The following is a 25578-nucleotide window of genomic DNA, read 5'->3' as shown; positions in this document are numbered from 1 at the left end:
CCATGCTAGGATATTTCAAGTCCTTCAATTACACTAAAGATTTTTTACTATTTACATATTTGAACACAGGTCAAAAAGCGGAGGAGAGATAGTTTATTGTTTTGTTCAGTTAGGCCAAGACAGAAAATCAGGTACTCATTCCTATCTTTACATTCTAGTGTCCTTTCATTCTTTTTTAAGTAAAAATTAATCATGTGCTAAATAAAACTGGTGACATTATGGGCATCAACGGATGAATAGAGTCACTTCTTAATCCCACTTCTCTTTATTGACAATGGCCTTTTGAATGGGTGCCTACATTTTACTACAAAAATCCCGTCGGGGGAGTGGAGAAAGGGAAACTCTTTTACCTGTTTAACCCAAGGGTGGATGTTTTTCTTTAACCTCAGCTCCCTTGTCTGGGCCTCAGTGAGCCCAAGGCATTTTGAAATCTGCTTATCCGAGAACCCAATTTCCTTTGCCTTTTTCAGGGTTTCCTCTGTAATGGACTCACTAGGATTTAATAGAAAAGAGAGTCACGTTTAGACCAAACACAATAAAAAGCAGTGACGAGTTCAATTTCAAAAACACCAAGGGCTCCTTATTTTCCACCTTCAGACATATTTAAGTCCCGTTATTTTTCAAAAATACACAAATAACTAACCCACTCATTCATCTTGCCTCTGTGAAGTCTTGTACATTTGCACAGCTGACAATCTCTGATCTCCTACTTTCATACTCTATGCGACCTCTTCCCTGCTGCTTTTATAAAAAATGGCAAGTGCATTTGCTGTTCTAATAAATGTGCTCATTAGTAATAATCAGAGACCTCACTCTCGAAGTCCAGGAGCCCTTTCTCAATGTTCATTTTCCTCAACCTGTCATCACAAGGCTCTTTTGATGATCTATTTTTAAAAAAGATATTCTGGCTTCTGCTAAGTGGCTTCTCGTTCTACCTACCTTATTACTCACAACCTCCATTTACCCAGAGGGCTCTATCCATTGTTACCTGATTTTGTCTGTCTTCCCTCTCTCCCTCTCTAAATTTAGCCACTGTCCTGGGTTCAAGTAGCATGACTGGTTGATGATTCCCAAACCGGTGGCCTATTCAACATCTAACCTGTGCTCCAGGTTTTTCTGCATATGAATTTTGAGAATCATCTTCACCTAGCTTTCCCAAATTTGCATCAGATTGGATATCCTCTCCATAAATTGCCTCTGTTTCCTAATATTACCCATCTGTCTACATGAGAAGACAGTTTTGTCATGTTTTAATTGTGTTTCACTCAAACTAGATTTGTCTTATTTTTCTCCCTGCTCCTTTCCCTAGTGTAGACTTTAATTGTGTTGTTTCTCTCATCTGTAATACCTTTGGCATTCCTTTTCCCTTCTTAACTTCTTCCCAATCCTCAGCAATCCTTCAAAATCCAACTAAAGCCAAGACTCATATGTGAAGCCTTTTGGTTTGCTCACCTCCACACTGACCTTCTTGCACTTTTTACGGTCTCTTTTGCTTGGAGCAATGGACATAGAAGCATACAGTCTAGCATGTCCATTATCACCTGATACTTTTAATGTCTCTTAACTTTTATACATCAGTCAGACTTTTGCCTGCTATATTTAAGTTCCATAAAGGCAAAGAATACATTTGGCTTATTTACCAGATAACTCCCCATACCTACCACATTATCTGCCCCTCAGACAGCATTCAATAAACATTTATGAAAATAAATAAATGAATGATAAATATAAGTAATAAATATAAGCATATATATAAAATGTATATATTTTATAAATTAAATATAAATATAATTTATGAATATAAATAAATGAAGGATAGACATAAAAACTTCAATTTCCTAGGTTTTTTATTTCATAGAAAAGACAAAGAAGTGATTGAAATTAGCTCATAACTAGATTTCAAAATGCATGCAAAAATAATTTGTAAAGGGTGAAGGGCCAGGGGAAGAAAATACTACCGTAAAAGCATCTTTAACCAAATACTTGTGGGCCTGCTATTTCATGTAATAGTTAATACAATAAAATTCAATTATAATAGCTTGATGGTCAACACAATGAAATTAAAATAGTGTATTGTCAGAAGATCTAACTTGTATTAAAAAAACATTTCCATGAAATGCTGTTAATAAAATGTAATTGGATTAAATCTATTGTATTTTGCTCATTCTAATCATTAATCTGCTTTAATTAATTCATATTCTGAGTTTGGAGAAGAAAGAATCAAGCTGGTGTACATAATGGCTATTCCTCTGGATTTCCAGTGTTAGGATTAGTTTAAATTTTGCAGCTACAGTTCTTCCTAGTCAATTTGCTTTTTCTATTGCACCCAAATTCCCTCCTGTCTGAAATCAGTGTGTTAAATCTCCCAAAAAATTTAATTTCTTCTCTTTTCATTCTTCTTTTGAATTTTAGTCTTCCCAAGTATTTGATAAGTATTCTCACAGAGCAATGCATTTTCCTGTCAAATTCCTGACTGTAATCCAATATTAAGTATTATTATGTATGTGTGCCAAACCCTGTGCTTTAGAACTGTGCCATTCAACATAGCAGCCCCTAGTCACAAGTGGTTATTTAAATTTAAAAATTAAAACTTTTAAAACTAAAAATTTAGATCTACAGTCACCAAAGCCAGGTTTCAAGTGCCACGCCACACATGGTCAGTGGCTCCAGTGTCAGAAAGTACAGATGACAGAATATTTCATCACCACAGAAATTTCTACTGGACAGTGCTACCTCAGAAGACAAGGAAACAGTATTTGAGATAATGAAAGGATAGTGATTCAAAATACTATATGGAGGGATACGCTATGTGGTGCTACATGGGGCCAGAGAAAGATAACAGTGTGAAAGGTTGTGCTCAAAAACGACCATGGCAGTGGAGCAATGAGAACAGAGCAATAAAGGAAGTTCAACTTTATATAGATAAAGGGGTTGACAGATGGACAATAGGCAATGGCAACAGTATTGGCGTTTGAGAGCAACAGTGGACATGGCACGTATGGGAAACATACTGAGGACCTGTAGTTGAAAAGAGTGACTTGGAAAGTGGATGGTGAGGATAGAGCAACATTCATTGTCATTCTTTCATTAGTGTTTTAACATTTAGTGAACATGTGCTCTGTATCAGATCTGTGCTGCCTACATTAATGATGGGAGATAAAATATTGTATTCTTACATTTAGGAGGTCAGAGTATATTAGGAAGCACAAAGAGCCGTTGTTGTGTCTACATCACGAGAGGTGTCATGAGACAAGTGTGCATAAGTTGAAGCTGTGGCTCAGAGCAGGGGCTCCCCAGCTTCCAGGGGGGAAGTCTGGAAAGGCTTTACTTCAGAAGGGACTTTTGAGCTTCTGAGAGCCTTGGAAACACCAGAATTTGTGGTTACTTTTAGTTTCGAAAAAAAAAAAAAAAAGACAGAGAGACAGAAATTAATTTTAAAAGTAGAGAAAAGTTTTTTTTGTTATTGTTGCTATTTGTTTTAGAAATGTATATTTCCACTTTCGCCAAGAATATGCTCCCAAACCAACTGCTCATTTGTTTATGCGCAAGTATCCGCTCAGCCTTTCAGTGGAAGTGCTTGACAAATAGCTATTTTTCTAAATTAGAACAATAACCACTTTTATTTAAATGACTAAAATCCTAACTCTGAAGAATAGTCATCCAGCCACTCTTAAGACCCATGTCTTGAAAAGATCAATCACATCCATAATTGTGACCATGGACTAGCACAGCAGCACCATAAATGCAAGTTCTTCAAGTGCTAGGACAAGCAGAAGTCATGTATTTATCTTTAGCTTTGTCAGTCAGGTTTTTCTATTTGTTTGTTGTTACAATTTTTAGGGGGTCTTTAATTATTTGTTTGCATCTTTCTTACATGGAATACCAGTCAATTCTTCAAAGATCGCTATGTTGTTTAAAATGAAAATTATAAATAATGGTATTAAATGAGAAAAATTTAGCTTCCTCACATTTCTATTAGGGATACGATAAATCTGCGTTTGTTTTGTCTACATTTAGCAATGCAGTATTTTCATTCAGCAACGCAGTATTTTCATTGCCAGAATATGCATAATTTCTCTTATTCTTTTTTACCACAAGAGTCTAATAGAATAATGCAGACATATCTAGCAATATACAGTCTTCCTCTTCTACCTACTAAATAAAACTGGATGCTTAACAGCAAAGAAATAAAAATAATAAAGAAAGAGAAAGAAGAGAGAAAGAAAAGAAAAGGTTGATTGATAAGAATTGGCCTTGTGCATTAAAAAGTGAAGTGATTTAATTTTGTGCTCGGCTCTGGTGACCAAAAAAAGGCCATCTGTCACTAAGACTAACTTAGTTGTTACTGCTCCCTCGCCCATAGCATTTCCCACACCAGAGTTTTCATAATTTAAAGGAAATGTCTGAGAAGAGCAACAGTAAAACAAAATAATGACTGTGAATGATGCTTCAGAATGGGAGTGAAAACTTTCTACATAGGCATCCCCTTAAATCATACCAGGTGAGAATTTTGAAAGAGATGCATCAAGCTAGACCTGCACATTGCATATTTTAATCTCACTAGTTGATTCTTAGAACATTTTCTTGGTGAGCCAAAAACTGCCTTAACTTCTGCCCAGTTTTCAAATAACTAGATCAATAACATAATACAATACTTCAAATGTCTTGAAAATTAAAATGTATTAAATTGAAATGGTATATTTGTGCATTCATATTTATCTGCCTTAACTTGAATACAGATATTGGATATGTGTGATCATAGGATGTTCAAAGTTATGTAATTTCTATAGTATTTTATTCATGGTCTTTCTGGTTATTTCTGCTCTTTAGACATGATCATGAAATAGTACAAATCACTTAGCAATCCTCCTCACTGAGAAATCATTGTTGATCCTGACCCACCACGGCAATTAGAGAGGCACAGACGAGTTAGATCCCTGCCCAGTCAGTGCTGCCTAATTCCACAAGGTACTCCTAACACCAAGACAGGAAGCAGGTCGATTCTCTGTATTGTCCTCACCTTTCCTCTCCTCTGTTTCCTCTCTCCTGTGTAACACCAGGCTGGCTGGTATGTCATTGTACACAGAAGAAAATTGACTTTAGTCCCAGCTTGTTCTGATACAAAATTTTATTTTGTGTCCCATTATAAGAAAAGAAAAAAAGAAAGACATTTCAAAGACACAACTCGTTAGTTTTGGAACAGTGATTTAGATCAGGTTAAATCTCCTCAGAGCCAAATACAAGATGGATAATCTTAAGCAAACATAAAGCTCATTTAACAATGTGGAGACTCAGACAGATGCTCCTCATCTTTATCTGCCCACATTGTGCTCCCTCTATTTTGTTTGCCAAAAAGAATTTCCACCATGGTGGGTTTTTGGTTTTGTTTTTTGAATCAAACTAGGTAAAAGCTTATTTTCTAAACAAGGCTATAACATTTTTATTTTTCTGAAGGAAAATAAAAACCTTAATTTGAAACAAACTCAAAACAGAATAATTACTAAAAGAAATATAAATGTTGAATTTATAATTCAAAAGTGCTTTTTGAAACTTCAATAGGGAATATTCCGTTTATATTATGTTGTAAATCAAGACAGCTTTATACACAACTAGAAATGTGATCAGCTAAAGAAACCATATTGCACAAAAGCACACAGTTTTAAAATATGCATAATAAATTAGCCTTCTATTATTTGATATATATTAGTATGTACTAGTATTTTGTTTATTTTTACTCTTTTGAACATGTACACATTAAATTCATATTTCAGAACTGTGTCATCTGAAATATGCTATATATACAACTTTTCTTTCCCTTGACAGTTTGCCTTGCTTTGAGAGTTCAAGGACAAACTTTTCAAAAGGTTAGACTTTCATCATTGCACTATAGAATCTAAACAATAAAATAACACACCAAATGGCTATAATGCTGGCCTTTTCATAATCTTCAGTTTCTTTCTACTTAGCAGCAAAAAAGCAACGGTTTGAAATTTTAGAAGGGGAAAAAAATGTCTTAAAATCAGGCCCTCAGACTTTTGCACACTCTGCCATAATCTTTTAATGGTGAGACCGCATGGCTGGGCTTCTGCAGCAGGAAGTCTCTGGTGTGTTCTCTGGTTTACAAAGAATACAAGCCTTTCCTCTAGCTCTCTAGGACTTCCAATGTAGATTTTGCTGTTATTGTTGTTGTTGTTTAAAATTCTACCCTGTCATCTCTAAAACTTCCTCCACTCACACTTAGTCTTCAATAATAAATGATAAAAGAAAATGGAATAAATTCCCCTTAATGAGGAAATTTTCACCTGGCACACAGGAGCTGGGGAAATCTATTAGCTGACTGGAGGAACGCCTGCAGCATTCTAATTACCAGGGGAGCCCGTGCACTTCACACAGTCCTCTCTTCCACTTGACTGGCTTTTATCTGATCCACCAACTCACAAGTAATACTAAACCAAATTTCCCTCCAGACTGCACAAGCTCTAATGTGAAAATGAGCACTCCACCTGGCCTACAATTATGGGGTGGGTTTGCAATTTTATTATTATCATCCTCAAAAAAAAAAAAAAAAAAAAAAAAAAAGGAAAAAAAAAAAAAAAAAAAAAAAAAAACCTAAGCCTCATGTTCAGTAATGACAACTGCTTGCTTTGATAAGAGAATTGACTAAGATATACGTTCTCTGCCTCATGAACCCTGACTAGCCTCTTTCTCTTGAGTTTTTTACTGCTTCACTTATTATTTTTGGCATTTCACAGGTTCCAGACCATGCCACAATCAAATAATGCCATCAGTGGAGAAATTATTTGTCACCTTTCTTCATTCAAGGAGACAGGTTGCTATGTATTTCCTTAAGAGAAATGCAAAAGACAATTTTCAAAAATAGGAGTAGCATTTAGAAAAGCAAAGTATAAAAACCCAGGCAATTGGGTAGACACTACTATTTTGTCTTAATTTTTGAGTACCATCGCTGTTTCTATATAGGAATGAGGTCTCTGAAGGAATTTAAGAAGACCTGAATCTTTCTTTCTTCTACAGAACAAGTAATATCAAGATCCAATGTTCATGTAAAAATATGGCATGAAAATTATCTAATACTGATAAATGGACCCAGATTCTATCACAATAATGCTAAAATATTACAAGCAATGGTTTTCAAAAAGTGGCATATTTAAAACTATCTTTCATCTTAAAGACTAGTAATAATAACAGCAAAATCAACATTAAGAAGAAAATCTTATGAGAAACTGATATTGTAGCCATCTTTAAAGAGGTAAGTTTTAAACTTCTGAATTTCATGTTCTTTTTTTACTAATCTTTAATGACCCTAATAATCCAGAAATATTGTGATATTACTTTTATCTGGTAAAGCCACTCATTTAGTATTGAATATAATGTCATAATTATGCTCTATGATTACAAGGAATAATAATGAAGAAAAAAGCTTAATGTAGGTTAATTGCAATTTTTGAGACTTAATAAATCCCATTTTGCTTTTTCATGGTTCTTAAGATGCAATGACTCTCTCTGCCCTTGATTTTACAAAATTTGAATTTTACTTTTCATCTTTACCAAGACGAAAAACAAATGGAAACTGCCTAACCGAAGTAGTAATGTATGTCAATTCGTATATAAGGTGTTCTGACATATTCAAAAAAGCATGCTGATACCAATCAAATAGATTTTGCTTTAGCCAATTGAACTAAAGGGCTAACTCCATACTATGAAATATTGCTTCTGTTATTTCTGATTAATACATTTGCTTATAATTTTAAATCTATTCACTGTATGCTTTCCTCAAAATAAAGAGGTATTCAGTAAGCAAAACTCTGGGTTTTCCCCTGAATATAAGATTTTTATGTGTACAGAATTTAAATATAACAGATAAAAAGAAACGCTTTATAAGGTCTCATAGAAAACTGAGATCGAATGAGCATTCTTCAGTGTTTTACAATTTGTTATTGCAAATAAATTTATTCAAAAGTCCTATATTTTACACATCTCCATCATCTTTGTTTAAATCACCATGTTTCCACAGATCAGTTTTCTAAACATCACATAGGTTGTACCAAGCAGTAAATATATAAATATAACTTTCAATATATCTTTCTCTGACTTCTAGAAACAATTACTTAGAGTCTTATTAAAATAAATAACTTAACAGAAGCCTATCTTCTAATAACTACATTTTAGTTTTTTTCCAAGAAAAATGAAAGATATATAAGAATAATTTTTGACTACATTTTTCTAGTTCTTGAGGGAGAAAATGTAAGCCATTTTTTAGAAAGGAGGAAAAGGAGAAGTCATTTTTAGGAGGACATGGGAAAATTCTATAATTAAATTCCTGGTGACATGTCATATTCAATCTATGTTGATACGAGGCTTGTTACCTACATGGAAAGCAGGTATCTTTATTATCTGGGGTTTTTCATAAGAAGACATATAAAATGCACATTAGTAGCCATGATAGCAAAAATTATCATCCACTTGAGACTACAGCTATATACTTTGAAGAACAAACAAAGCTATATATATTGAAGAACAACATCAATAACTCACTCTTCAAGCTGCCTAGACTCAAGGATGGGCAATAAAATCAGTTTATCAGCTGAAGAGTGGGTAGAAGGGGAGGGGTAGAAGAAGCAGCTGCAATTTGATACTGCCAGGTGAATATCGATGCGATGGCCACTGCATTATCGCTATTATAGTTATATAGGCAGAGTATCGAAATGCCTACTTCACCCTTAGATAGGCAAATACCTGTGACAGAAACCTGCCGTCAGGCTTCACCATCCTGAGAAAAAGACTCATCAGTCAGATGAGATGAGAAATGTGGCAAGAGTTTAGCACAACACCAAGAAGGTATTAAGTGGTTAATAGATGCAAATACTGGAGGAAAAGGATGAAGGGAAAGAAAAGGACCAACAGGGAGGAGAAAGAGGAAGGGGAGGAAGAGAAGAAGCAGGAGGAGTTTAGCAGAGCAAAACTAGCAAGTCATCTAAATTTGGCCAAGCGCCTCAGCTCTCTGTTTTCTTTCCTCTCCTGTGTAGTCTTCCTGTACTCACACATTGAGGTGGTGAGGCCACCATACCTTTTACTCCTTGTAAATCAAAATTGATCTTCTGGAAAGAGCACTCTCAGGCATTTACTCCACTGTTGGGAGGCATGGTTGCTGCCTTATGCTCCTTGGATATGAAGTGTGTGACTCTATCTCAAGGTCAGAATCAGCAGCTATGTAGACCATACAAGCATCTCAGGTATAATTTAGCAGGTGAAGAAATTCTGGGGTCAGTAATGAATTATCTAGTTTCTGTGATTATAGCTCTGGCAGCCTATTTGGCTTAAATTTAATTTCCATTCTATGCTCAAGAATTGTTTTACTCACACCTGCCTAAACATGGAAGACAAAGTATTTACACTTTAAAGAAAAAATATCTGTATATATGTTTTGTATATACATATATATAGTATTTGATCATAAAGAAAGCAAAATTTATAAAGCAAATTCTTATCTTGGGTCTTTGTACCCTTGAAAATCCTGTTTACATTTTTCAAAGGTGACTTACCAGGGCTTTTGTTCCCTGCCAGACTTCCTGTGTTTTTTCCCAAGAGTTTTGGGAAAGGGCAAATTTCTCAAAATGCTTCCCATCTAAGCGGGGTCAACAATGCAGGCAGCTCACAACTTGACAGCTAAGGAGGAGCTGATTTCCAGCTGTCTGATTTAAAAGTCATATCTCTAAAAAGAAGCTTTTGAAAAGGGCTAATGACTAAAACTGAAAGTGGGAGCCCTGCACTAGATTCCTTGCTTTCCTCTGACTGGTGTGACATAAAGTATGACACACATCTCTTGTGATTCAGTTTCACCGTCCATAAAAATAGGATAGTGATATTTTTCACCTTTATTATAATAGAAATTTACTTTAAGGTCACCAGAGAAATACAGTAGATATCTGTATTTTAAGTAAGTATTTATTTTTGCCTTAACCTCCTTCACTGGTTAATAAAATCATATCCTTTCATACAATTGAAAATCTCTAGGAATATTTCTCACAAAAACTTCTCAGGAAATGCAAAAATTTGAAAATATGGATAATTTTTGAAGATCAACAGTACACAAACACTGGTTAGTTCTCACCAGACATTAGAGATTTCACAATACACCTATAGTGCTTACATGTATATAATCTTTGACAATGTAAAACAATTAGGTAAATCATTAAGGAATAGTTTATGCACAGACTTTCTAGCTAATTAGCATATACATAACTATTTTAAAAATTAAAACCTAGAGATGTTGATTTACAGTATTTTCCAACACAGTTTATATATTGGGCTATGTATTTTCTAATTAATAATTTTGTTGAATCTCTTTGAACAGCCAGAAATAATCATGCATTTTGCTCCACTACAATTCCCCCTCCTTTGCCATCACTAAGATAATGATGATTTTCACTTTCTACCAAGAACATGTATTTGTTATATTATCATACAAATATTGTTGAGTGTTTATGCAAAACACTATATGTCAATTCCCAAGAAAACATACGACAAATAAAGAATAGAAAACCATTTGTATCTGTTTCAGAAATAATGCGGTAGACCTTATGCCATAGTGAACTCTATTCTGCACTCATACAAATTAACAAAAGTTCTTGTTAAGCAAGACCTATAATAAAAGTAAATTAAGGCATTACAGTATTTGATATTTTCCCTGATGAAATATACAATTTAATTGGGTGATGATATTAAGATATGAAGTAGGACCGTGGGGCATCAACTATTTCAAGAAATGAACAAACAGGTAGATAATAGCCACTTTAATTTTTCCTCTTATACTATGTTAATTTCCTCATAGGAAGATTTTCACTGTTATGCCAAAATGGCATAAATAGAACAAAGATAAAACAGAATTTGTCAGTTCCTGAGTAGAATTCACACATTTACCTGCTTCTTCTTCTTCACTATGTATTTCTTCCTTATTAGTTTAGCTTCCACTCCTACCTACCCAACTTCAAGTGAGGTGGACTTAATTCTGTTCCTTTCTTCTCTCTCTAAACCATAGAATCCTCTTGAAACTGTCTTCCTATTTTATTTATTTTGTTTTAAATTCTCTCTTCCTTTGGCTCCCATGACAGTGGGATATATTGAAGGAGACAATATTGTCCTTGGACTGAGAAACTTCTGAACTCAAAACCTGGCTCCAACATGTACCACTTGTAAAACCTTGGAGAATCCACCTAAACATTGAGTCATCATTTGTTTCATAAAATATGGAATAGAGACATATACCTTCTAAAAAAACCAGTCCATAGAGATTTATATGAGATAACATGTGTAAAAGCTAAGAGCTCTTGTTTCTAATTTCCATTAAACTTTCATGAATTCATATTTCTACTTCTCATATGTCCATTAATGTGTACTGTCTGTGGATAGCTATTTGTATAGATTATAAACCTATAATCTATTATAGTTTCAATGACTAGTGATTATTCATCAACAAATAGCTTTGGAACTAGCACAAAGCCTTACATATAGTAGGTATCCAATAAATAATGACTGAATAGAAGATCAAATACCATTTGGTCTAATAACAGCTTCTAAGAAAAAGAAACACCATCAAGTAAATACATAACCCATCATGCTGAGTTCAGAGACATTAACACAGGGATAATGTATTAATTATTGACTATTTATATACACATATATTCTGAGTATGTGTTATTTTAAATCAACTTAAAATTTTTAAGTTGGATATTCTTATGAACTAGCAAACATACAGTAATTAATATACAGAAACAAAATAGGCACTTTATGAATCATCTGAATACTACTCTGAAAACCTTTTAAACAAAACATTCATCTTGTCCATGCCAGACTCATAAGTACTCTCACACACATTCAAAAATGCACAATTAATTGCCAAAACTATGAAAACACTATTTAACAAATGAAGACTCTCAGGACGTTAAATATTTTATGTAAAATTTTTTATCTATTTCAATAAATTATTACTTTAAAAAATAGAGTCCTATCAAACCAATGACATCACTTAAAATATCCTTTTAGTACAGGGAACATAAAAGCAAATTAAAAATAAAATGTATTTTTGGCATTAGTTCACAGAGTTACAAAATTTCCCATAGTAATACTCTTCTCTTACAAAGAAATAATTACTTATATATGTAGTATTTCTGAAGAGGTTTATTATATAAATGGCTTTGAGTATGAAGACTGATAGCATAGAATGGTAATATGTAGTAACTGGTAAGATTGTTTTTCTTTAAAGTTTGTTACTTTACTTATAGTATATATTCAGCTAGCTGTATGACTGGCCCAGTAAAATAAGAAGGGAGTTTTGCTTTTTTTGGTTTCATTTTGTTTGGTTTTTACTAGAGTAAAACTGAGGCTTAGAATACCATGTGAGTCAGTAGTAATATGAGAAGGCATAAGACCATGTCTTTTCATAAGCACATCAAATTGATGGATTCCACTAAAGTGCTCAATCATCTCTATTCTCATTTCTATATCCAAAATAATAGATAGTATCACAAAAATTATGTGATTATATGTTATATGTATCTTTCTCTAAATTTCTTGTCTATTTCATAGTTTCAGATGAAAATTGTTGTTTTTTTTTCCTATGAGAAAGTCTACATTATCATCAGAAAGTAAAGTACTGATGATACTCTTAGGTGACACTTTTCCCCCAGAAACTTCAATCAAGTATAAGCACAAAACGTTCTTGTCTGATATTTGCCATGCCTCGTGAGCAAGTTAAATAAAAAGTCAATAGAAGCTAGCATGTGTAGGAGAGGACATTCAAAGGGAGTGTTGCAAGTAAGGTGACACCTGCATTATTACATCTTTCAGAAGTTTGTGGCTGCAGTGAAATGGCCAACTTTACTGAGCTCAATTTAGCACTTGAGTGCCCAAGTGGAACTCACCAGGTTTGTACTAGTTTGTTTTCCTCAGCAATAGGCACACCTATGATTTTTCACCACTCACCAGTGGACATAGTTTATCACATTGACCATAGTGATGTTCAGATGGAAACTGGACCCTTCAAAAGTGCACTTTACTCTTTTTAACTACATTGACTATAAGCAGCAAAGAGGAAAGGGAATATTAAAGTTATTAGAATGATGACAGCAAAGAAAAAACATGAAACCTGTAGAATATCAGACAATAGCAATATCTGAATAATTTCTAAATAAATCCATAGTAAAGTTTATGTCCACAATAGGGAAACAAATTCAAATCTTAGTTTCCAATACTTAAAAGGTGTAAATTGTATCACAATAGTTATATCTCCTAATTTTGAACATCTAAAATGAATGAAAATAGATTCTTTTTAAGCAGTCATCTACAACATTGCTAACATAAATAGCAGCATTGTACATAAAAACAAGAGAGCAAAATGGGCCATTCTAGGAAAATTGCCCAAAATGAATGGAATGCACAAGAACAAGCAATCATCATAAATGGCAGAAAACCTTCACTTTGATAATTTAACATGGTATAGCACAAGCAGAGGCTGGCTGCCTTCTTTAAGCTAATCACTTGAAGCAAGGACTCAAAACTTAATTCAGCTTGGTTTTAGCCAGTAGAAGAACAAAATTATACAATTTAGGCAGGTATAATAAAATCCCCAAGCTGGATATGTCAGTCAGAAATAGCTAAAGAACTCCTCAAAAAACAAAGTAAGGAAATTAAAAAATTAAAAAGAGTTACAACCAGAGGGATAAGCAGATGCTTAGAGCTGGTAATTAGTACCCTCACTTTTTTTTTGCTTGCCTGTTCATATGTCTTTTTTTTTTTTAAGTATCATGATTGTCTTTCATTATAAAATTGCCAATCCAAATCGGTATTATAAATAATAATGTTTGGGGTATAAAGTACTGCAATAGTTCTTTCTCACAAACAAGTTCTATTATAGTTGAATTCTTTACACACTTATAGCAAGAGGGGGTCCAACTGAAGGATGTTTGTACCTGTGCTTGTTTGTTAGTAATATAGTTGAAACCTTCATTATATATCCTTGTTCTGCCATGATAGGACTATCACTCCTTTATTGACTACTGTTTCTACACTGAAGGTGTCTATTTTATGTAGCCTTATTTCTTGTTTCCTCCAGATGTTATCTATAGCCCTAAACAAATCTGTTTCTATACCCCTAAGCAAACCTGCTTCTGTGTGTATATATATATGCTTATGTTTATACATATTTAATATATTTACATGCACATTTATATACTTTATATTTGATATGTAAGTATATAAGCATATACATATATGTAAGTATTTAAGCAGTCATCTACAGTACATACAAATATAAGTGTGTTTGTATAAGTATATACTTATACAAATATAAGTATATACTTATGTACTTACATATAAGTATCCTTTTTAAGCGTCATCTGCAACATTGCTAATATAAGTAGCAGGATTGTATATAAAACAATGTTTACTTTTTACTAAAAAAGGTAAAATATATATAAGTATATACTCATATACTTACACACCAAATATAAGGGGTTAAATAGCAAGTATCCTGGGCTCTGGAGTCCTCCTCAGGTTTGATCCCAATTCTGCTATTTATTAGTATATGATGGAGAGGAAACTGGTGAATCCCTCAGTGCCTCAGTTTACTATCAATACAATTAGGACAATTACTGATTTCTTAATGTTGTATTAGAAATTAAACAAAATAATGTGCTTAGAACAGTGCTTAATATGTAGTCCAAAAGTTTGGTGATTATTATCTTACACTTGGAAGGAATTCAGAATTATTAAACTGAATCAAAATTCAAGTTTCAATATTAAGAGTTATAAATTCATTATGTGATTACAATAGAGAATTGGCTATATCAGAAGAACCTAGTTGGTGAAGACATTTGACATCTTTATTTGATTTATGGTACCTGCACTTCCTCTCTCCAGGAGGGATATCTTTGCATGACCAAAGCTGAATCTCTGCACTAATGGAAAAAAGAACTATAGCTGAGATTTTTTATAATTTTTAACAGATCAGAGTAAGCATATTTTTCTTTTAGTATTTACTAAAATGCTACATGGGAAGAGCACAATGTGTGAAAGAGTCTGCAGTGGGAGAAGAATGAGTGTGGGAAAAAATAGACTAAATTCTGAATAGCTTAGCAGTGAAGGCCAATGAACAGAGATTTTGCACATGTTGTGGCTCCACTAAAAATTTAGACAGACTTAACTTTTCTCAATCTCCTTGCAGGGTGATCTGACAATGTGAAGTTAAAAGACCTTTGGTGACCATTAAATATCTAAATTCCAAAGCATACATAACAAGTATTCGAATCCTACATCATACAACTTATATAACATTGAGTAAAAAGAAAATTCTCAGACCCTAAAGAAATCCACTGTAAATATGTTATCACCCTAGGTCATTTAATGCCACTACACCAGCCTATAAATTTGGGGAACTGCCTAGAACAGTCAGCTTCCCTAGCATGCCCTTGGGTAGCAATAAGCAGTTTAAGTGGAAAAGGGGAAAGTCAGTGAGCGTAAGTGGGAAAGAGATTTTTTTTTTCCTGAAGCTGTGTAAATAATGGTTATTACCTAAGCTGGTAAGAATAGATATTGCTTCAGAAGTCTAGTGAGAGTTGCCATTGCTATATTCATGTATTAGAGACAGCATACTGAGTTCTGATGGGGGCAAGCACTCAAAGCTAGGACACTGAGTTGATTATTCTGATACCTGTTGATATAGTTTTCATATTTGTCCCTGCCCTTCTCAGATTGATATTTAATCTCCAGTGTTAGAGATGGGGACTAGCGGGAAGTGATTGGATTTAGGGAGCAGATTTCCCATGAATGATTTAGCGCCACCTCTTTGGTGCACTCCTGGCAACAGCAAGTAAATTCTTGCATAATCTGGTTGTATAAAAGTGTGTGGAACTTCTCACTGACTCTTTCTGGCTGGCTCCTGCTTTTCCCGTAGGACATGCCTACTTTCCCTTTGCCTTCTGCCATGGTTGTAAGATTCCTGAGGTCTCCCTGGAAGCCAAGGAGATGCTAGCACCGTGATTCCTGTAAAGTTTATAGAACTGTGAGCCAATTAAATCTCTTCATAAATTACCCAGTCTCTGATATTTCTTTATAACAATGCAAGAATGGCTTAATACACCTATCCCTCTTGTCTCATCACCCTGCGTAAAGATGAGATTTCATACATCATCATGAGCATGAGGACATGTTTATCTCTGCCCTTCAAGGAAGGGGATTTCTTATTATAATTTCTACTATCTCACAGGCATAGAAAACTCATCAGCTATTTCTGTAATGTCTATCTGGTTACAATCATTGTTTTGTTTCCCCATCTCAGTCTGTGAATATTTATATACACTAAATATGGGAGTATATTCTATTTGGAACTCAAATTCTGAACTTCATTTCAGATAACTACATATAAACATAAGTCAGAGACTGACCATCAATTTAGTGATATGCCCGTCCTCTGCTAGTAAATGAGTTTATTGGACTTTAGAACCTGAGCTTGATTAACAACTGTAGAGTGGAAATTTTTATTCATTAGCATAAAGGAGTGCTATCTATCTTTTGATAAGAATAGCATTTGCATCATTGATTGCTTCCTTTAAAAAAATAAGTCTGATCTTAAAATAAGTGACAATGCATCATAAAGGAAATTAAGAAATGATACATTGCAAACCATGTAAGCAAATGAAAATTGTGACTCTGTAAATAAATCTTTAAATGCACATATCTAAAATCATAAAGCAACCTTTATTATAACAGGTAGTATTTTTATTTTCAGGGAAAAAGAGGAAAAATTTTCTTGGGCCCTCACAATATGTCAGATGCCATTTATACTTACATAAATTAAGCTTCATAAAAAAAAACTAGAAGGAGAGATTAAGAGAAAGAGCATGAAGCTGGAGAAATGAAAGAGGTAATGTACCTCTGATTCTGTAGTGGGGAGGATGCACACCAATCTCTGGCTCCACGGTCTGTTCTTCCAATGTACAAGGATGGAACCAGAAAACCCACATCTAGCATTCTGTACTTCTTTCTCTAAGTTACTTCTCTTTTCCCAAGTGAGATAACCATTGCCTGTCTTCCCAAGGATCTATATGAAGAATACAAAGGGAGCGTGGCACAATGGCACCAGAGATAGATGTTGAGGCAGGAGAATTTTGGAGTTCTCTCAACTCACACCAAATAAATCGCTACCTCCTGTATAGAATGGCCTACAGATAGCCATTCTAAAGCAGAAGCAGTTGAGATCTTCAAATTAAACCATAAATAAATGCCAATAAAAAAGAACAACTAATCTCGGCCCTTCTCCAAACTGGCAATATGTAAGTCAGCTATAGATCAGTAATAGAGAGCTCTTGTTACTGTTGGAGCAGTACATACATTGATGACTAAACCTGGATATTGATGCCTGGATATTGAGGGGCTGAGAAAAACAGAGGAACCATGATCAAGATTAATGGTGAGTACAGGGCAAGGAAACTCAAGGCCTACATACTTAACATTCTATCAGCTGTCATAGCCTTTCAACTTCAGACCCCTATATGCCACAAAAATGGTAGCCTTAGTGACCATCTCTTCTTGTTATTTATCTAATGCCACTAAATAACAATCATTATCAAATTGCTATGTGTGCATCAATGACACTTCAAAAAGAAAGGAATTAAACCATAAAGTGACACTCAGATAATGAGTTCAGAGTTTAGGTTTGCTGATGCCATGGATCATCTGTTGAGTTCCACTCCAGGTTTACTTTAGCTTCTGCCATATAATAGACACTTCAACCTTCCTGGATCAAAAGCAAACTCATACAGTAGAGATGATTGTAAGTATAATTTTTTTTTTAATTTTTGAAATGATATAAAGCTTTACATAGTTTTAAAAGTAGATCATTATGAAAGATAAAAAAAATCTCTATTTACTAATATATTTATGCCAGAAAATGAAGATTGAAAACATCAAATTATCAGCAAAGAAATGCAACAGAATGTGGAAGTCAGAAAAATATTATAAGTGATCTGTAACAGCGTGTTGTTTCAATCCTCCAAGGACCTTTTTTGCTATCAATATACCCTTATTTATGCTTAGTTAGAATCTCAACCTGCCTTCTGGTTGTAACGAAAACTATTCAATTAAAACATTGAATTTGTCCAAAAATCAGAACGTATATCAAGTGGAAATTTAAATCACAATAACATCTGCTATTTTCCACCCTAGGTCTCTTCCACTGCTGTGACTGGCATACTATAAGTTTCTAGCACCCCCATGTGGCTTAACTGGAGTGGTTTCATAGGCATTTGAAATCAGTTGCCTGAAACTGAGAACAGTAGAACAGACTATAATTCAACACAGAAGTTCTGCTGGCATCGTAAACCAAGAAAGGAAAACTTAAGTCAGCAAAATTATAAGATAAATGTACAGGCTCAATTCCTAACTTATTTGCTATCTACTGTTCATTTTATGTGATCACTAGAAAGGATAATTTACAAGCAACTATAGCTAGTTTCATCTTTGTCAGATAGAATTCCTCAGTTTTCAAAACGAAGCATTTGACATGGGCAATAATTAAAGAGATGAAAAAGAACATAATTTTTCTCAAAAAGAAAAGTAAGTGTTTTATTGTCCAGTTTATACACATATTGATCAGGCAAATACAGGAACCCAATTACATGTTACAACTGCTGAATAGTTAAGCAATCCAAGTTTTCAGATCTTCTACTGTCCTCAAAAATATTTTAAGTGATTAAAGTATCTACATTTTGTCCAATTATTTGAGAACGATTTTTATACAAACAAAAATTTTCCCTCTCTAAACACATCCCTAGTTTGCAGGTGACACGTCTTTCCAATAGCAGTGTATTTCAGAGTGCTTTTGGAGGGAAGAAGCTCAAGAGGATTATATTGTCTTCCTTAATCGGCTAAAAAATGCTCCTCTTATCAAAGATACATGTTTAAAACCGATCAATGATTTCATCAGCCTAAGGTACCCCAGCAAACAGTTTTCCCATGAAAGATTTAAAAGTAGATTTTAAGGCACTAACGTTATCAAAGTATCCTCAACATAAAATGAAGTTTAAAAATAATTGGCCATGACAGAGATGAACATGTAAATTAGTTAGATGTAAAGAGTCTAGTAAAAGAAATCTGAATGTGTCTTATTTGTATGCTGAACTGGATGTCCCAATTTAAAAACAGTAGAATGCAAGAGGAATGCATTTTTCTCTTCAATATACAGCAATGTATAGTTTGATATTAACAGGGGAAAACAGACTTTAGAATGTAGAAGAAAATGTATAGAAAACAGAAATATTCAATTGATTAATAAAATTTAAATCTAGGTAATACTTCATAACACATGTTCATAAATGTATACCAATTTTGTACATTTTAAAGACCTTATTACTATATCTGATGACAAGGATGGAAACATAAGATGATTGAAAAGATTAATGGATACATTTCTAAAGGTAAACATCTAAAAAAATGAAAATAAAAAACACCTGCCATTTGTCTTCTGGCTATGGACACTCTTTTCCAACACTGGCATTATTTACCTCATTGAAGTACAACGTTGACCCAATGCTCAAGAGAAGGAAGACTCCAAAAATTGTACTGAAGATACCTGGCATGAAAGAGAGTAATACTGCCTTACCTGTTGAGCCCTTTCAGTGTCTTTTCCATGTTTAAAATGTCACGCATCTTATAAAGAAACCACTTGTCAATGTACGTGAGCTTCTCAATCTCATCAAGGGACATTTTTTCATCAATGGCCTGCCAAGAGGAGAAGACATACTTTCTTTGGCAAACATTTTTCTAAATGTCTTATTTGGTTGAAAACATAGCAGTCATGCCTCTGTGTGTTACTTAGAGAGCCTGAGACTATAGACTGAGTTATGAAACGAAACTGACATCATTGACATTCCTTCCACTAAACAAAGATGGTGCCAACTACATCCAGAAATGGCATAGAGAGGAAGTGCTTGCCTTGAGTTATCAGAGTGGTATGTTCTCAGAAAAATCCTCCAAACAGGTTTTGACTTGCTCCTCTTTATTTGACCATGTTACCAATTATATCCTAAATTTGGTACATCTCTTTGGAATTAAAGAGAGTCTCTTGAAACTACAGTTAAACCAGATTGGTTAGAAAATCTAGAATTAATATAACGTTCACTTAACTTGTATTGTTGATAGTTATCTTGCAGCAGATATCATATTTTTATCACCTCACTCCACATTCACACAAACACAATAGTCAGTGAGAAATTATAGGTCAGATCTGGCTTGGCATTATTCTTCCAGAATATTTCCTCACAGAGGACTTCAAACAGAAAATTATTTTGAGTCAGTCACTATGACTTTTGTGTTAAGGCAGGCATTTAAAAAATCCTAATATATTTCAAAACAAGGTAGTAATAACTTCTGTTCTGATAGGCAGCTCAGGCTCTTCCTCAAGCTTACCTTAGCAATTTCGCAAAGATAAAACTACAACTATGGGTCATTAAGCTGAGTGGAAAATCTAACTGAAAGAAGAGATAAACTCTCAGAACCAAAATCTTTATACTAAAAGATGTCTATTATTATTATTTTATATATGTATGTATGTATGTATGTGTATGTGTATATACCCAGGGAAAAATCAGAAAATATCCCAGAACAACACATTTTAGAATGACACTCTGCATTTTTAAGACCCATTAAGAAGTATATGTAACTAGTAACTCTGCCATTATGTTTAAGCTCAGGGAGCTTACTTTTTTTTTTTAAAGCGTTTACTTATTTGTAGTATCAAAAAGATCCTGATTATAATTGCTGAGATATGGCCATAGCTCATAATTTTGTTGACTAGACTAAGATGACATTTAATGGAAATACTCAAAGCCATGTTCATTTCCTCATTCAATTTATGTTTCTTTTGTTTAATTCTCCCTGTAATTACAGTCAGGTTCCCAAAGACTTAATATTCTGTCTTACTTTCTAAGTGATTAAAAGCACAATTAGCTGTCGGCCATCAACACTATGATGTGGAAAGAACCTTAAGTTACTGAAATTTTGATAGATCAAATGAGATTTTCACACAAGCACACACAGTGAGGGAGGGCCTAGAATCCTATACCCATTTCACTGGAAGGGAGGAAAGGACAACTACAGTCAAATCCATGATTTCTTTTTCTTTCCTTTCTTTTTTTTTTTTTTTTAATACTTTAAGTTCTGGGATACATGTGCAGGACGTGCAGGTTTGATACATAGGTATGCACATGCCATGGTGGTTTGCTGCACTCATCACCCCGTCATCTACATTAGATATTTCTCCTAATGCTATTCTTCCCCTATCCCCCCACCCCTGACAGACCCTGGTGTGTGATGTTCCTCTCCCTGTGTCCATGTGTTCTCGTTGTTCAACTCCTACTTAAGAGTGAGAACATGTGGTGTTTGGTTTTCTGTTAGATTGCTGACAATGATGGTTTCCAGCTTTATCCATATCTCTGCAAAGGACATGAACTCATCCTTCTGGGGGGCTGTATGTATATGTGCCATGATGTATATGTGCCACATTTAAAAGCTCATCATCACTGGTCATTAGGGAAATGCAAATAAAAACCACAATGAGATACCATCTCACGCCAGTTAGAATGGCCATCTTTAAAAAGTCAGGAAACAAAAGATGCTGGAGAGGATGTGGAGAAATAGGTATACTTTAACACTGTTGTTGGGAGTGTAAATTAGTTCAACCATTGTGGAAGACAGTGGTGATTCCTCAAGGATCTAAAACTCGAAATACCATTTGACCCAGCAAATCTCATTACTGGGTATCTACCCAAAGGATTATAAATCATTCTGCTTTAAAGGCACATGCACATGTATGTTTATTGCAGCACTGTTCACAATAGCAAAGACTTGGAACCAACTCAAATGCCCACCAATGATAGACTAGATAAAGAAAATCCATGATTTCTAACAGCAAGCAAGAGCCTGCCAGTCTTAAGACCTCACCTCCAAGCACTGCAGCTTTGCTATGTAACGCTGCTATAATGAAGTCTATAATGACCCCAAACAAGTATGAGGTTGCTTTAATGTTCCAAAATAAAAAATAATGCCCTGCATTCTCCCCAAATCAAAAGAGGTGATGATCCAGTCATCCTGAAATAAGGCTGCTGCAAAAATCAGACCTCGGAGCAAGTTACTCTTTTCTAAGAAGCATGAAAGCAAGCAAAGATTTACACACTCCCTTCATTCTTTTTCCCCTTCAGCCCTCCATAGTCCTTACACTCTTTGTCAAAATCACCAAGTTCCTGGTTGCTGTGGAAATGAACAGTAATGATGACCTCTAACAAACAGAAATCAATTCCTTCTCCCAGCACTCGAGCAGACAATAATTTATACTCAGACCCTGCAGTTCTTGCTTGTATATAAGATACTTTGTGAAAGAAAGAACCTCCACACATTTTTCCTGGATTCTCACCCTTTATAAGTCTGTTAGAAAAGAATGAGAGATTTGCTTGAGTTTTACAAGTGTAGCTGGGAACTTAGAAATGCTTCCCTGTTTCATCTGCCTCAAAGTGGCAGAAACATGATTGCTAGACTTAAGGGAAAAATATCTTCACTGTCCTTTGCCTGTGAAAAAAATATATATGTACATATATATATACACACACACATACACACACACACACATATGAATGTCATGAGTTGCTTCTTAAATAAAAGACTGAAATAGGAATAATAAATGATGAAAGTGAATTGGCTTTCTAAAGTAACTTCTTATCACTGCTCTCCCACCCACTACCACCAGAGAAAAATGCTGATTGCCTTGAAACTCAACATTGGAAAATGCCCGTCAAGAGATAATAGCAACTCCTAGAATTTCAGTGGGACTTGAATATTTTCCATTGGGAAACCATAAAAATGAGGAGAATATACATTAGATGCAATGAAGGAAATATCCCTTTATCTCCTCTGGTCTCTTAAAGACTCAAATATGGACATAAAAGTTGCGATGGATTCAAAATCACTAACAGCATTTTTCTGTTTCCACGTAGGCAAATTACAAAGACAGATTCCCCTTTAAAGAGAAAGTTTATGTTTTCATCAGCTCATCACACACACACACACACACACACACACACACACACACACGTAAAATGGACAGTGGGGCTTTGTAGAAGCAGTGCGGTTTGATACTGTTGGAGGATTAATGCTTGCGCTTCCTTAAATGTCAAAAAGCCTTTCAGGGATTTCTGACCAGACAGATTCCAGCTGCCCAAGTCACCTTTTGTAAAATCAGATTAGCTGAAACTTCAAAACTCTAAGCATGGTAAATATGAAAGGAGATTAACATGACATTTAATTTACATGAGAAGCAACTTGTAGAAGGAAGTGAGAAATGCAGGGCCTTTTTGCCTAAATGCAAGACCAATAAAATAATTACATGAAAAACCCTATAATCATGGGGATCCTTTATAGTCTGTTGCTGTTTTTTTAAACACAGAAAGAGAAGCTAATAAATTATGATTATTCTAGACTCAAGTAGCACATACTAAGGGACATTACTGTTTGCATCTTCCTTTCTTCAATACAATTTTACACATTCAAGGAACATGTGATTAAGTTAGTAAGAAAGGACAAGTCAATATTGTCAAATCTATTTATGAGCATAGCATTAGTACTAAGTATACTTAAAAAGTGGGACATTTTATCTATTTAATCTTCCTTTAAAACTGCAATGTCGCCGGGCATGATGGCTCATGCCTGTAATCCCAGCACTTTGGAAGGCCAAGGTGGGCAGATCATGAGGTCAGGAGATCGAGACCGTCTTGCCCAACATACTGAAACCCCATCTCTACTAAAAATACAAAAATTATCTGGGTGTGGTGGCACACACCTGTAGTTCCACCTACTCAGGAGGCTGAGACAGGAGAATCGCTTGAACCCGGGAGGCGGAGGTTGCAGTGAGCCAAGATAGTGCCACTGCACTCCAGCCTGGCAACGGGGCAAGACTCCATCTCAAAAAAAAAAAAAAAAAAAAAAAAAAAAAAAAAAAAAAAAAAAATCTCAAAAAAAAAAAAAAAAAAAAAAAAGGCAATGTGCCCTAAATCCAGGCTTAAATTGAATAAAAAATGATAACTTATCATTAATTATAGAATAGTCTGATGAAATCTATAGACATTTCCAGTTTAATACTGCAAAAGAATTAAATTTTTTCCAAAAATCTCTGATTTAAAACCACTTTGTGATTCAGTTTTATTGTAATGTCCAGACTGACTATGTTCTGGAAAAACAGTAGCTCTGGGCCCCTTGTAATATCTTACCTTGGCAATGGCATACATACGGGTGTTGCTTGGTTCAGACAACTCTTTTCTAAGATCTAGGTTAGGTGGCCATTCTTTGTTCATTGGGAGACGGGGACTGAAACCTTCTATCGATGGATGGCACATCCGTAAAGCCTTCTGGAAACATTCCTCAAAGGTACGACCAATAGCCATGACCTGTAATACATGTTTAAGATCTCATGTTGAAAGAAAGATCTTATGTATCTTTAATTTGCAACTGAACTGGATGTAAAATGTATTTTATAAAACACGTAAGGGCAAAAAAAAAAAATCATTAACACCTCTCAAATAAAAAAGCTGTTCCTTTTTTTCTTCCTCTCTCACTTTCTCTGTGGGTTTGGTATAATGCATCTTCATTAGGTCAGTCTTTTACCGCTCAGGGAGTTTAGCTGTATTTGCTGAGACTGATGAGGAAATCACCTGTACCTGCTCTGGACCATAGCATTAAAATAAGAAATACAAGGTTGGAGCATAGAGATATTTTCTTAATAAGATCTTGCTTTATGCAAATGTTCTTTAGAATGGAAGGCAAATAAAGAGAAACCAGAAATATATTAACACAAAAATAGAACTATTCATAAATGAGTATCAGTCAATATTCAAGACGGGTTGGCTTTCCATATAGCTAAGCATTAATATTAATGGAACCTTGAGAATCATAACAAATACTGATGATTATTATTTTGAATGTAGGAGGAGACTAAACTTCCTATGACAAATTCAATGTGTCTTTTTGGAATCTTTACAGCTGATCATATACTAATCAATTAGAAAAATTATGTGGTGATTTAGTTTGGACAAGCTGCATGTCAGAACTAAGCTTAAATTGATCTTGCAACCTACTCAGTTATTTTCACTGGATAAACATCATCTTTGAATATTTTCAAGGAATAATATATTGCTATGCATTTTTGGTCTCCAGTTAAAAATAACAGCAGTCATAATGCTATTATTTATTTATGGTAATTTGAGTCTATTTGAGGAATCACAAAAGTTTACTGACTCAAATTACCATTAATGTCAGTTTAGGAAATCTTCTTGTCAATTATGTGAAAAGATACATATTCAATGATCACTAAAGCCAAACGGATAACCTTTTCACACTGTTCCAAATTTAATTAGAAATAAGGGAAGATTCACAGAGCAGGAATAAACAAACTGTTAGCACAATTCAGATATGCAATTTGCAAGTCATACTGGTATCTTGAAGAGTTAGACAATATGTTTATAG

General features: G+C 34.4%; 1 protein-coding gene across 4 annotated transcripts in view; it reads right to left on the bottom strand.

Moving 5' to 3' along the window:
- CPS1 (carbamoyl-phosphate synthase 1) overlaps window positions 1-25578 on the bottom strand; it is a 149172-nt gene that overhangs the window by 37305 nt on the left and 86289 nt on the right. For all 4 annotated transcript variants that reach the window (XM_017546813.2, XM_037745103.1, XM_037745102.1 and 1 more), the window contains exons 21-23: window positions 24327-24503; window positions 19673-19791; window positions 351-492 (exon numbers count right to left, since the gene is read on the bottom strand). In XM_017546813.2, the coding sequence (XP_017402302.1) occupies window positions 351-492; window positions 19673-19791; window positions 24327-24503 (438 nt within the window). The remainder of the gene's footprint in view (window positions 1-350; window positions 493-19672; window positions 19792-24326; window positions 24504-25578) is intronic.

This window comes from Cebus imitator, unplaced genomic scaffold (assembly GCF_001604975.1).
Source record: "Cebus imitator isolate Cc_AM_T3 unplaced genomic scaffold, Cebus_imitator-1.0 Scaffold191, whole genome shotgun sequence".
NCBI lineage: Eukaryota > Metazoa > Chordata > Mammalia > Primates > Cebidae > Cebus > Cebus imitator.
Note: the sequence above shows the minus strand (reverse complement) of the source record. Positions and strands in the feature narration are given on the sequence as shown.